This window comes from Oncorhynchus tshawytscha, linkage group LG14, assembly GCF_018296145.1.
Source record: "Oncorhynchus tshawytscha isolate Ot180627B linkage group LG14, Otsh_v2.0, whole genome shotgun sequence".
Taxonomy (NCBI): Eukaryota; Metazoa; Chordata; class Actinopteri; order Salmoniformes; family Salmonidae; genus Oncorhynchus; species Oncorhynchus tshawytscha.
Genome location: NC_056442.1, coordinates 37,250,494 through 37,264,568, shown reverse-complemented (window position 1 = coordinate 37,264,568; position 14,075 = coordinate 37,250,494). Strand labels below are relative to the sequence as shown.

Genomic DNA, 14,075 nt, shown 5'->3' with positions numbered 1-14,075 from the left:
GGCCCTACTAAGGGGCCTGCTTCTCATGCCCGAACAACTTCTCTTAAACCGAACCACTTACTAAATAACCACAGAGGTCATTTGTAATTGCCATCATTTTTCATGGGCTGAACCATAAAGACGAAAGAAGTGACACTGTTCAATAATGTATTATATCCATCTATAATTAACCAAGCTTTGTTTCTATCAGCAAAGCTGGAGGGAGAAGAAAAAAGACAAGGCCACTTCATTGCCACTGTCTTTTTCAGTGAGAAGGGGGGGAGGATTCCAGTTGGGAATATAAATCAGGAACATTTTATACACACAAACATATCCCCAAACAGATTTACATTTCCTAGATTTGTAAATGTTGTAGATGTTAGATAGCCCAGAGATGGGCATCCAACCATGAAAAACAAACAAGGAGAATGTTTATGCCAGAGGCAAATGATGCCTGGTGTTAAGTCCACATATCTAGCAACTACTGTACTGTAACTACATGCACCTGGGAATATTATCAGTATACAATTACTGTGAATGCATGTTTAATTCCTAAGCAACTGAACAGAGCAGTGCATGAAATAATGAATGTATATGTACAGAGAATGATATCTTAATCATTCCATTCAATAAGTGGTATCATAGCACTAGATTGGTAAAATAAAACAATACTGCTAATATGAAAACATCTAATGAAAACCATCATTGAGCAGTAAATCTGAAAGTGTACCACTTGAGAGTAACAACAATCATTTGTAATCTATTATATTATCCATTTACTTCCATATTGAAATGATGCCAATTAGCATCAATATTCCATAGCACCAAATGGCTCCTCTCTCATTTTAATATGAAAATAACTCTCAATCACGCTGTCATTATGCAACTGCTGTGTTGCGATTGGACGAACATCAAGATGGAATATTTTTGGATGGAAGGCTGAGCATGATTATTATCTGCACACAAAACAGCCCCTTGTATTAACATAGAGGTACAGTGTGGAAAAAAACAATGTTTACATAACACATTTACCATGAAAATGAACATAAATATGAATATTCACACTTTGAGTGAAGCTGATCAATCAAAGGCAGTAGAATTCATCAGCTGACAGGCAGGTGTAATCAGCCATCACAGAGGGCTTTCAGGACTACCGAGGCGCTTCGTTTAATTCAACGTGTAATCGATGCTGATGGGACAAACACCAACATGTATGCATGCTTTAACCCCTTACTGCCTCTTTCTTTAATGAATACAGCCACATGTACAGTTTATGTCATGCATTTGCTTGGAAGTTTACTGTTTAAATTGTGCTTCATTCATGGGTGCTATTCCATATTTTACCATCGTTTTATCATGAGCTCATCTGACAGACAGACATCGAGAGCAGAAAAAGAGACAGAGAAAATATGGAAATCCAGAGAGACTGGGAGGGTGGATTGATCAACTGGGTCCAAGTATTTTATAGGGCACCCATGTCACGTCTGGTGAGCCAGTGGCCTGTCGTCAGGGCTGCCAGTGGGCATAGGCACACGGGGCAGAGTGGGGCGGGGCAGGCAGCTGCTGCACTGTGACAGGCTCTGTCAGCCAGGAACCCTTGGTAATTAAAGCAGCCCTCTGTGCTATGCCTGGGGGGTGGCCTGGGACCAGGAGCAGAGACAGGAGACAGGGGAAGAAAGGAAACAGGGTAGGGGGCAATGAGGGGGGTTATCCAATGTGAGTAAGCATTCTCCTCTTTCTGCCCAGAGGCTATACACAGGGCTTGTACAGGAACTTGCCAAATGACAGTCTCCCAATTTGCTTTCATGAATATTAACCAGGACATGACAGAAGGGGCCGTTGTCTGCTCTGCTCTGCTCACGGGTGATATGCAAAGACAGATCCATTGTATGATGTCAGAGGAGTAGGATATGGTAAAGCGTAGCCCCATGGTGTACCTCTAGATCTACTTTTCATGCGTTAAACGGGTGAGAGTGGATGTCTCATTAATAGAGGAGGCAGCAGCAGCATATCTCAGTAGGGAGAATGTCAGCGCTCCAGACGTTGATGTCTGAATTATGCTGCTGATGAACTAACAGGAGGGAGAGAATCTGATGGGGGATGACTAGTATATACCAAACTATAGCAGCTCCCTCTGCTGCTCCTACAGCTGAATAAAAAGTACCAGGGTAAAAATAATACTGTTTCGTTGCGCAATATGAACACTAGAGGGTGGAGAAAGAGTTTATTTAAAATCAAATCACATTTTATTAGTCACATGCGCCAAATACAACAAGTGTAGGTTACAGTGAAATGCTTACTTACAAGCCCCTAACCAACAATGCAGTTGAAATAATAATAATAATAATACGAATAAGAAAAATGAATAAAAGTAACAAGTAATTAAAGAGCAGCAGTAAAATAACAATAGCGAGACTATATACAGGTGAGTACTGGTACAGAGTCACCGGTTAGCCGGGGTAATTGAGATAATATGTACATGTAGGTAGAGTTACTAAAGTGACCATGCATAGATAATAACAGAGAGTAGCACTGGTGTAAAGAAGGGGGGGGGGACAGTCATCACGACTGTCTTGGTGTGCTTGGACCATGTTAGTTTGTTGGTGATGTGGACACCAAGGAACTTGAAGCTCTCAACCTGTTCCACTACAGCCCCGTCGATGATAATGAAGGCTTGCATGGTCCTCTTTTGCTGTAGTCTACAGGCATTAACCGAGCAAACACTTTTGTGTATTCAATCAAATGGATGGGAGAAAACAATTGTTGTTATAACTACTCTTATGAGAATACCAAGTTCTTAAAATTGCTCAATGATTGTCCTCCTCAGTGCCCAGACTTTTCTAGGTTGATTCAATCTATCTGTGCCAATGAGGGAATACTAAGGTTTTTTTGCAAATTTCTCAAGAAATTTCGAGTGCAGCATTTTCTTCATATTGGGTAGACTTTCCACCAACAAATTAACAGAAATTAAAACAACATGATGTATTTATGGCAAGCTGGAGCTAATCCCCTTGTCAAAGCCTGTGAGCGGCAGAGGGGAGAGCAAGAGGAAGTCAATGTGTGTAGACTAAACTAAACCACTGCTTAAACCTACAGGGATAATGCCAAGATGCTAGACCATCTTGAATTAATGACATCCAAGTAGACCAATGTTGGGTGGCAACATTTTAGATGAGAAGGACATGGTCACACTGGACTGTTGAATAAAGAAAGAGCTGTGAACCTTTTGAGTATAGTATGCTGAATCTTTCTTATATCCTTTGTTGGATTCCTTTGTACCAGAAATGGTACTGTACAACCAGTTGAAGACAGCGTGATTATGGTGGCCCAGAGGGTGATTGTGTATGGTGTGCTGCACAGGTTTTTTGCGATTTCTAATGGTCACATCCATATTGATCAGGCCACACCTCGCCACACCGACCAAACGGGATCAAACACACACTTCATGACCAAAAGTATGTGGACACCTACTTGTCAAACAGCTCATTCCAAATACATCGGCATTAATATGGAGTTGGTCCCCCTTTGCTGATACAATAGCATCCACTCTTCTGGGAAGGCTTTCCACTTGTTTCACTCTTGGAACATTGCTGCGGGGACTTGTTTCCATTTAGCCACAAGAGCTGACTGATGTTGGAACATTGCTGCCAGGACTTGCTTCCATTCAGCCTAATTGCCCACTGATGTTGGGCGATTAGGCCTGGCTCGCAGTTGTCTTACCAATTCATCCCAAAGATGTTCGATGGGGTTGAGGTCAGGACTCTGTGCAGGCCAGTCAAGTCCTTCCACACAGATCGCGACAAACCATTTCTGTATGGACCTCGCTTTGTGCACTGGGGTAATGTCATGCTGAAACAGGAAAGGGCCTTCCCCAAACTGTTGCAACAAAGTTGGAAGCACAGAATCATCTAGAATGTCATTGTATGCTGTATAGTTAAGATTTCCCTTCACTGGGACTAAAGGGCCTAGCCCGAACCATGAAAAACAGCCCCAGACCATTATTTCTCCTCCACCAAAGAGTTGGCACGGTGCATTGGGGCAGGTAGTGCCTCCCTGGCATCCGCCAAACCCAGATTTTTTCAGTGGACTGCCAGGTGAAGCGTGATTCATCACTCCAGAGAATGCGTTTCCACTGCTCCAGAGTCCAATGGCGGCAAGATTTACACCACTACAGCCGACGTTTGCGCATGATGATCTTAGACACTTGGTCTCCCGAGTGGTGCAGTGGTCAAAGGCACTGCATCTCAGTTCTAGAGGCGTCACTACAGACTCTGGTTTGATTCCAGGCTGTATCACAAACAGCCGTGATTGGGAGTCCCGTCAGGGCGGTGCCTAATTGGCCCAGCATCGTCTGGGTTAGTGTTTGGCCGGGGTAGGCCGTCATTGTAAATAAGAATATGTTCTTACCTGACTTGCCTATTTAAATAAAGGTTAAATAAATAAATAAAAGACTTGTGTGCGGCTGCTCAGCCATGAAACCCATTTCATGAAGCTCCTGTCGAACAGTCATTGTCCTGACGTGGCTTCCAGAGGCCGTTTGAAACTTGGCAGTGAGTGCTGCAGCTGAGGACAGACTATTTTACCGCTCTACGCGGTTCAGTACTTGGCGGTCTCGTTCTTTGCGCTTGTTTGGCCTTTGAGCTTGTGTGGCTGAGCTGTTGTTGCTCCTAGAAGTTTCCACTAACGGCACTTACAGTTGACCGGGGCAGCTCTAGCAGGGCAGAAATTTGACTAACTGACTTGTTGGAAAGGTGGCACACTATGACGGTGCCACATTGAAAGTCACTGAGCTCTTCAGTAAGGCCATTCTAATACCAATGTTTGTCTATGGAGATTGCATGGCTGCATGGTTGAAATAGCCAAATCCGCAAATTTGAAGGGGTGTCAACATACATTTGTACATATAGTGTACCTCAAAGGCTGTTAAAGAACACAGCATTTTGGGGAAATGTGTCGTTCAGTACAAACCGTCACGTAACGTAGCAAGCGTTAAACTGAACTGAACACACCCCAGGTCAAGAAGAGCACATGGGCTCAACAGTATTTTGACAGACAACCCTGCTTAGCTTCCTCACACAAAGTTAGAGTAATTAAGTTTATTACATACTATATGTGCAGTTTGAGGGTTATTTAGATGGTGGATGGATGGATGGATGGATGACTGTCTATGTAGACAAACACTGGAAGGAGACAGATTACACATCTGAAGAATTAATGATGGACTGACCACAGTTACTGCCATCCATGAACTCAACTACTTCCTGTTCTCCTCCAACAATTAACCTAAATCTGACCAATCAGAATAGAACAAAGCAGTTGCTAGGTAGATAAGCAATTACTGTTACAATTCCAAACAATTGATTCTCCACATTTTAGAACTACACAACGGTGACTTTGAAAATAACAATATCTCAGAAAATAAATGATGCACTATTGATAGTATTAGCAGTTACTCAAATAGTATTTTGTAATGGGTCCCCATCTTACAACATGACAGGTCTGGCCGTGAGGTGTTTCTTGTTGGCCAGAAATTATCAGCCTCACATACTGGGGATAGCATGTACTGGTCAACACTCCTTATTATGTCACCAAACAGTAAGGTGCAGGGACATCAATGATGTTGTCATGCATATATACATAATTGCCAACCTGCATGCTCGCTATGGGAACAGGATCTTCCAGAGTGGTGGCAAATGTACACATACTACAGTGTAGAGGAGAAATTCTAGTGAAAATTAAAAAAGGTGAACAGGTGATGCCCAGGTGATCATAAATCATGTAGCAAATGTAAAATATGTTGCAAACGCCCCATTTATTGTTAGACAGTGATGTAACACTAATTGAGAAACCAACAGAAGTGATGTCATCACATATTGTTGTTACTTCCATTGATCCACATTCCACTGTTGTCAAAGAGAATTCAGTCATGAACAGCTGGCGTTGTGAAGTGTGTCAGTGCTAATGTCACAACAGCTGGCTCCTGTCATCTTCTTAGCTGCACCATAACCAGGGCCCTTTAAATATGCTATGTGCCACACTCACTTATATACTCCAGACCTATCTTTATAAACATATTAAACATTTATCACATCCAATCCGTAAAGCAAACATATTTATTTAACACTAAGGAGCACAGCATGTGTTCCCTAAAGAACCCCACAGCCAACCTGCCCCCTCCTCTCTCTTCTCAGTCACTACCCTTGCTTTCTTTGTTATCCCCCTTCCTCACTACACACCATCCCTCCAAAAAATGTAATGTTCCTTCTCTCCTCTAGGGTTGTCCCTTTCTTCTGTGTGTTCGCCGTGTGACAGGGAACGTTAGCTCTGTAAAGCCAGCCAGCCAAGCAGAAGCAAATGTATTCAGAGCATTTAGTACTCCGGATTAATCGAATTATAATTTAATCATCTGATCAAACAGCAATTAGCATAATCACTTCTGGGGAAAGGCTGATAGAGAGCGAGGGAAAGCAACACATAATAAAGCTCAGGCTAGCAACACTCTAATGAGACATTCACAAAGTTACTGATTCCTGGGGACTCTTTAAATATGATCCACCTCTTTTTAAAGGTGCAACTCTGCATATTAAAACATCAAATTGGTGACGGATCCAAATTCATTTGAATGCAGGCTCATTCATACACTGTGGTTTGTGTCTCTTTCTCTGCATTCTGAAATCAGATATGAAGTTTGTATATTGTGAACACAAACAGTATTTGCGTCTTACAGAATGACTGATTGAGAAGTTTAGCTGTGATAAGGACATAGATTCAACACTAAGAAAGGTAAAAGAGTGTAGATCAATAAGACAAAGGGAAGCAGATGGAATGTGAGCAACCTGCCAAGCTCAAAGAGATCCAGACACACACTGTGAGAGTCACCAAGGTAATCCATCCATACAGTACCAGAGCAAACATGTGCATTGGGCATATAGGGATCCATCCAGTTAATTCCCATGGCTGTGTAGTTCAAAGCATGAGCATTTGGGTACTAGATTAAGTGACTGATTAGTTCTGTCCCTCAAAAATGATATGTGATCTTTGTGACTTTGTGAATAGTTATTGTTACTCTTTGTATATTTATTCCTCATGCTGTTACTTTTCTATTATTTCTCTTTTCTCTCTGCAATGTTGGAAAGGGCCCGTAAGTAAGCATTTCACTGTTAGTCTACATCTGTTGTTTACAAAGCATGTGACAAACACAATTTGATTTGATTAGCCACATCAACCACTCTTCCAACATCTGTCCTGTTCACTGCACTCTTATGAGTTGCACTACATCATACTTGAGCTCTATATACACACCACGCATATATAGTAGTCCTAATTCAACACACAGTATGTGCATTAGACATAGGTAGAATGTTAGTGCATGTATTTATTTAGTCAGTGTTCTCTAAAAACTGCTTTAGTCTCATTGTTCCTTCACCATGCCACTTTTCTAAGTGCTCAGCCTTTTAAAATAACATTACATAAAATAACATGTCATGTCTTTGCCCGGTTGATCAAACACGTAAATCTGTGTGAGCTTTTTTCCCCAGCCGATGCTAAACAGTATAGTTAACATATTAATGTGAAAGACATTTACATGGTGCTCATGCAATTATATTGTTCTGATTCAGCAGAATCCTTAAGGATACAGAGTCTGATTTGTAATTAGATTTTACATTCAGTGAAACATACCACCACCCCTGTGAGTCTCCCATGCCCCATTACTAATTAGACTGCAAGACGGTTGCTGAACATCTTTAGTAGGCATCTTCATTATGCAGTCAGAATGTGTGAACTGGGAGATCCATTACTACACATCAGGGTCTCCATCATCAGACATTACCATTAGTAACAGTTCCTCAGGAATAACAACAACGCAACCATTCACACTTTTCACCAGCAAACACCCTCTCAAAGGGGAACTACTCTAGAGAACAATTGACCTTAAACAAGTGCTGAATTCATGTTTGAACTGAACTCACATCTACTTCTCAGATATGTATCTATCAATGCATACAGAGCGACTGTATTTTATTGCCTTACTATACACATTTTCATAGGTAGGTCAACCATGCTGCTCGGATACCTAGTTGACCGTTGGGTCATTCCATTTGATTTCAATCACTTTTTGAACGCACCCCATTTGATTTGAAATGAACTTTTTATACATTTTTGCCCATGGTAGAAGTGTTCAGAAAGTAACTTTTTGTACCTGATTGACCAAACATGTAAGTGTGCTCAAAGCATACCCCACCCAACCTTGAGACCCTCATATCTTCATCACTGGAAAAGATAAACAGTTGAGTTTGCTATAATTTCCCCTCCTGTCCCCTGTGACTATTCCCCAGCTCGTTGCTGTAAATGTGAATGTGTTCTCAGTCAACTTACCTGGTAAAGTAAAGGTTCAATAAATACAATTACAAACAAGATTGTCAAACTGTTATATAATTTCTTGGTAAAAATTGTTTTAAACATTTAACCTTTAACATCGGTAATGTAGTTTAGACCCTATTTTACATCCTCTGTGTTGTGTCCGCCATCGGTTGAGACACAGCATACTCTTGAGTGTGGGTGTCATGTTTTGGCTGAAAATTGTTTTTTCAAGAAATTGTAAAATAGTTTGACAACTGTCTGTAAGCTTTTAAATGATCTGCACATCTGTCTCATAAATGTTACGTCATTCAAGTTGGAAAAGTCACTTTCTTACCACTTCTACCATGGCCAAATATGGATTGAACATTTTGTTCAAGTGAAAAGCGGTGCGGTCAAAAAGTGATTGAAATCAAATGGAACGACCCTGTTCCCTGACTGGAAATAGGTTTAAACAAATAATACTGATTTAGATTTAGATCTAAGTCCTCCTCAATTGCCAGCATGAGGCCACTGCTACCAAAAGACAGTAAGTCTTAAAGATCTTTAAATAGATATGGAGGATTCAAGGGCATAAGTCTTACAAGAGGAGCACCTCACTATACTGGAACAGATGGATCTCTAAATCAGTGCGCTGCCTTAATTGCCCCCAGCATATTAACTCCCCTGAAACACAGGTTCCTCCTCTCAGCCAAGTTAAGTCAAATCAATCTGCCCCCAGTCTCCATTGCATTTTCCTTCTCAGGGTCCTAATGTGTTGTCATGCTAACTGGGCGGGCTAAGTGATGTTGGCAGCTATTTAGATGCCCTACGAGGACTATCTTTTCTGAAAAGGATTTTGCACATAATCATCCCTCGACAATGAGAAAGAAGGGCATTTTGATTGAGATAGAAATGTGTACATGAGAAGTGTACATGACCTATTTACCTTAGTGTAAGACAAAAGAAGGTAAAGGCCATCTCAAATGGCCTTGCTCAGGTCTGTCTCTCAATCATTGTACTGAAATCTATGGTTTTACACCTCAGACAAAACAGTAATTCGCCTCCGTTCAGAATTGCCATTGCTATGAACATTCTCAAGCAGCCCTCCGCCATAGTGGTGCCCAAAAAGCTGCCCAGTCATTCTGAACGGAGGCGAATGACTGTTTTGTCTAAATTACAATATAGTGGCCTGGAAATACATTGACATTGCAAATATTTAGTAGTAAACAACTTCGCCATGATTATCATGTTGTCATTTTTACTTTAGACAGATGGCAATGTCATCATTAGCTAGCAAAGTTGGTTAAAAAAAATAGCTAGTAATGCTAACGTTAGTTGGCTAAAATCCGGTGCTCTCCCCTGAATCTTAGTTAGCTAGCTAGCATTATACTACATCTAAAGTCAATCTAACAAAGGGTTTTCCTACTAATTATTTGGCACCTTTTGAAATGTCATTGTATTTCCAAGCCACTTTAATGCACTTTTGATTAAATCTTCATTGACAATGCATTGAGCAGAATGCTCAGTCGGGCATCCGTCCTGAAATGAATGTTCAAAACAATTGTGACAAAACGTGCAACACATGAATAATGGCCCTGTGTGAGCTGCCTTGCCGCATAATGTATTTAAAAACAGATTTGGAGCTTGGATTGGTTTTGCCTTAAGGCATCTTTTAGAGGGAAAAATCCTCAGCCATCTAAACATAACTATTATAGCCTACTTTATCTCTTAATTACATTTCAATTTGAATAAAAATTATAAAAGGTAACCCACAGTACACAAAATAAATAAAAAATGTAATTTCCATATTGCATTATTAATTCATGTTTTATAAATGCTTTAATGGTTCAAAATAAAATCCCAATATCTTAGGATAATATGTATAAATGGAGTTAATATGAGAGCACAATGTCTAAATAGGCCAGAATAAAAATTAAAAGAAGGCTTATAAATATCATACATGTAGAATGTTGTATTTGGAGGCTTAATTACAACAGAGAAAACTAATCTACTGGCCCAGTTCCCTCAAAAATGATATATTTTAACTGTATCTTTTATTGAGCAATTCAGGTATAATTCCCTCAATTCTCATTATGCCAGAATATGCCAAATAAGGGCACAGGAAGTGGCTGGGCCCTTATCAAGCAATTCCCGGTCACCCACCCCGTGTATAGCCTTATTTAGTCAAACTCACACTTTCCTGACACCCATAATGGAGGTTTCCATAGAGACAGGCCAGTGAACATGTGATAGACCTGTAGATTTAGGAATTAGAATACGAATTTGGTATTTAGAATAGTAATTTAATAGGATCTCCATAGACAAACCTAACTCTAAAAAGCAACAATTAACTACAAGGTCGTCATTCTGCCATTGTCAGCTCAGCTCAGTCAATACAGACCTCATCATTATCATGATAATCGCTATCTTCAGACATCCAACCACAGAATACAATGAAATACAGTGCAGCAAAATAAAACAAGATTCCAGCTCCAATTGCATTCTATACCCATTGTCCAAAAAGGCATAACATAGATAACAATAGAACAAAACAGAAGGGTGAAGCCATTTCCAAATAATAAAATACATGTTTGCATGTACCCTCTATTCTATTCTTATATTAGGTTGCCAATATAAGGCTTCTGAGACTATATATGGATCCAGCCTGGCCTGACAGTTGATGTAATGTCACGGCACAATTATAATGATTAATCACGAATCCTTATTGTTATTTTATGAGTTTCCACAGAAGCCAGTGTGAGTGAGGGAGATACCATTTTATGTGGAGTAGAGATGGAATAGCCTAACCTGGATGTAAATAAGCAGCTGACTGAGAATAGCCTTACAAGGGAAAAAGGGAAGATAGTCAAATATGTATCATTTAAGATTATTTTGGGGGGAGGGGAGTGGAGTGAAACAAGGAACTAGAAAGGAACCACTGATTTTCTTGTCAAGTGGGTTGGGTTCACCTCGTCACATCTGCGTTGGTATAAAATGAATGTCCCTCAATGTGCTACAATGGGTTAATCCCAAACCTCCAATTCCCCCTTTTTGCCTGATGCGGTAAATTCAGCGACCCTCTACGACATAACCACAACCAGAGGTTCTACCCTGTTTACTTAAAATATCTGCAACGCCCCCATCTTGTCAGCTTGTACAGTTTGTAAGAAGATATATTTTCTTTCCGTTTCCCCCCCTTCTTCAACCTGTGTTTTCTCAGTCTCCATCTCCCCCTTTCCATACACACCCAGCCTTTTCATAACCCCCTTATATCCAGTAAATAATGGGTTATTTGATCCTGTGTAAGTAATAAATTGTATACATTTACTGCTTTCACCGATCAGCTTCACATTGCAGATTCATAGATTTATGAAAGCACACACAGTGCACAAATACACACACACACACACACACACACACACACACACACACACACACACACACACACACACACACACACACACACAGTACACAAACACACACACACACACACACACACACACACACACATACCTTTTAAGTGAATGCATAGAGAATGTCTTTCTATCATTTATTGGTCCTTTTAATCTTTAGGTTGCAAATCAATATGAATTGATCACATGAAAGGAGACAGTATAATTCTGTGTGTAATATTCTATAATATCATTGTTTTTTTATTTCTGTTACATGATATATGGACTGCAAGCTCTTTCAAATCTATTTACCAGCATTATCTCAATAAGAAATTACAACAACAACAAAAATATTTGTCTGCAGTGTCTACAGGGGTGCCTTTCCATTTTGCATCATTATCAGGTTCTGGTGGCTTACATTTTCTATTCTCCTTTGTACACAATTATTGTTTCTTTACAAGTCTTCATTTGTCTACACACCTGTGAAACGGGCTAGAAATGTATCGCATTGTTTAATGAAAACTTTACTGGAAACTAATGCATTTATTCAAAATCAATGTACTATGTTAATCTAATATCATACATCTCTAAGGATAGAGTAAAATGATAGGCTACATGATCAAGCTTTTACAAGTGTCTAATATCCTTTCGAATTTGAATACCTTACATTGAACTTGAAAATATACAACCCTAAATAAATAGCTTGGATGGGGGAGGGGAAGGGGGTTAAACCAAATTTCCAGTATATAACATACGTCAGTCATTATTGAGGCCCATGCTACTACTGACTGACATAGCCTACCGGCATAAAGATCCAGGCATGTAAAAATGATTAAATTCGATGTAGTATTTGCACCTGACAACAATTAAGGTTTTAACCTTAAGGTCACGTTTACTTTATCAAGCCGCTCACGAACATACATTTATTTCCTCAGCAATCAATGAAAAATGCAATTGAAGAATGAAGGCATCATAAAACATATTTTCATTGCCTTAACACAATTTATGTGAATCTATCAAATATTGACCAATGATGTGGCGTACAGTTCAAATAGATTAAAGCACATTTCACTCCCGTTCCTCTCTCCCTAGCACTGTTGGCAACCATAAAATGTGTAACACAGGTGACCTCCACCCCCCTCATCTACTTTACATTCCTCACTGAATTACTGACATAACTAATGAACATTAAAATTAGCAAATTAAACTTACCATTTAAGATGCTCTGGAAAAAGATAACAGCCAATATCCACATGCCCTGCTCCGTTCAATCCCCCCAAGCTATGCTTTCTCGTCTTCCTCCGCACACTTTGACAGCTGCTTTCCTATAATGATGTTTTGTGTGGCAGGTGTAATGTTAAACATTTGCTACTAGCTTGTAGTAACCAGTCCAACTCTCTGCTGATAATAATGTCTTTACCGTCTCCTCCTTTTTTTTCTCTATAACGCCCTCCCTGGTGCTCTCGTAGCCTACTCTTCCTCTCCCCTTTTCAGACCCCTCTTTGAGCTTGGAGGATATGTGCCTCTCTGATTGTCTTGGTTAAAGCTGTGATATCCGACTCTACGCAGCTCTACGCTGGCCCTCCGTGCATTGCTACTTTCCCTGCTCTTCAAAGGGATGCTCGAGAGGGCTACAGTGCTCGCCTGCAGCCCAGGTGTGATGCTGAGTCAGGGTAGTGGCACGCGGGCAACCGTAGGTACTAAAATAAATCTCCGGGTGTGAAACGGGGACACCTAAACAATAACGATGTGGAATCCACAAAAACGCATCTTAAAACGAAAACTGAAAAATAAAATCAGGTTTGAAATCAAAATGTGAGAAATAAAATAACTTAAAATAAAGAGTCAATGTTCAGTTCAATAAGAATGAAAACCCAATCCGGATGAGCTGAAGTCAGACCATCTTCACCACCTCTCTCCGTCCAGCAAGAGGCAAGCACGCGCATCTTCCCACTGCCCTTTTAATCGCATTGGTCCATGCGCTAACCCTCGCTGCCTCAGAGCACTACAGAATAACCCTCTCCCCTGCCTTTGCAGCCGCTTTAATTCCTCATTGCCTTAAAGGAGCAGAGGCGATAGATAGCCAGTCCTCCTAGGCGCTAGGTGAGAGCATTTACAGTAAGGAGGGGGATTTTGCAGTTAAAGAAGGCGCACCTGAAGAGCCGGTTAACAAGGAGAACATTTTACGCACCAGTGTTATACAGGCACAGATTGCATGCGTAAATAAGTGTTACTTTTATTAAGGTAAACTAGGAACATGACTAGAAACGTATTTTCTATACAGGAGAGGTACACAGGATTACGCCTTCAAAATGTTCTTGACTCGAGGTTCTTGAGTTTTTTAAATGATATGTTTGTGGGAAA

At 40.4% G+C, this 14,075-nt stretch overlaps 1 protein-coding gene across 2 annotated transcripts in view; it reads right to left on the bottom strand.

Annotated features, from left to right (window-relative positions):
• Positions 1-13,743, bottom strand: part of dscamb (Down syndrome cell adhesion molecule b) — a 129,175-nt gene extending 115,432 nt beyond the window's left edge. The window contains exon 1 of one of the 2 annotated variants that reach the window (XM_042297455.1): positions 12,924-13,743. In XM_042297455.1, coding sequence (XP_042153389.1) covers positions 12,924-12,966 — 43 coding nt within the window. In that variant the 5' untranslated portion in view covers positions 12,967-13,743. The remainder of the gene's footprint in view (positions 1-12,923) is intronic. The other variant, XM_024445297.2, reaches the window with a different exon arrangement.
• Positions 13,744-14,075: the final 332 nt, after the last annotated feature.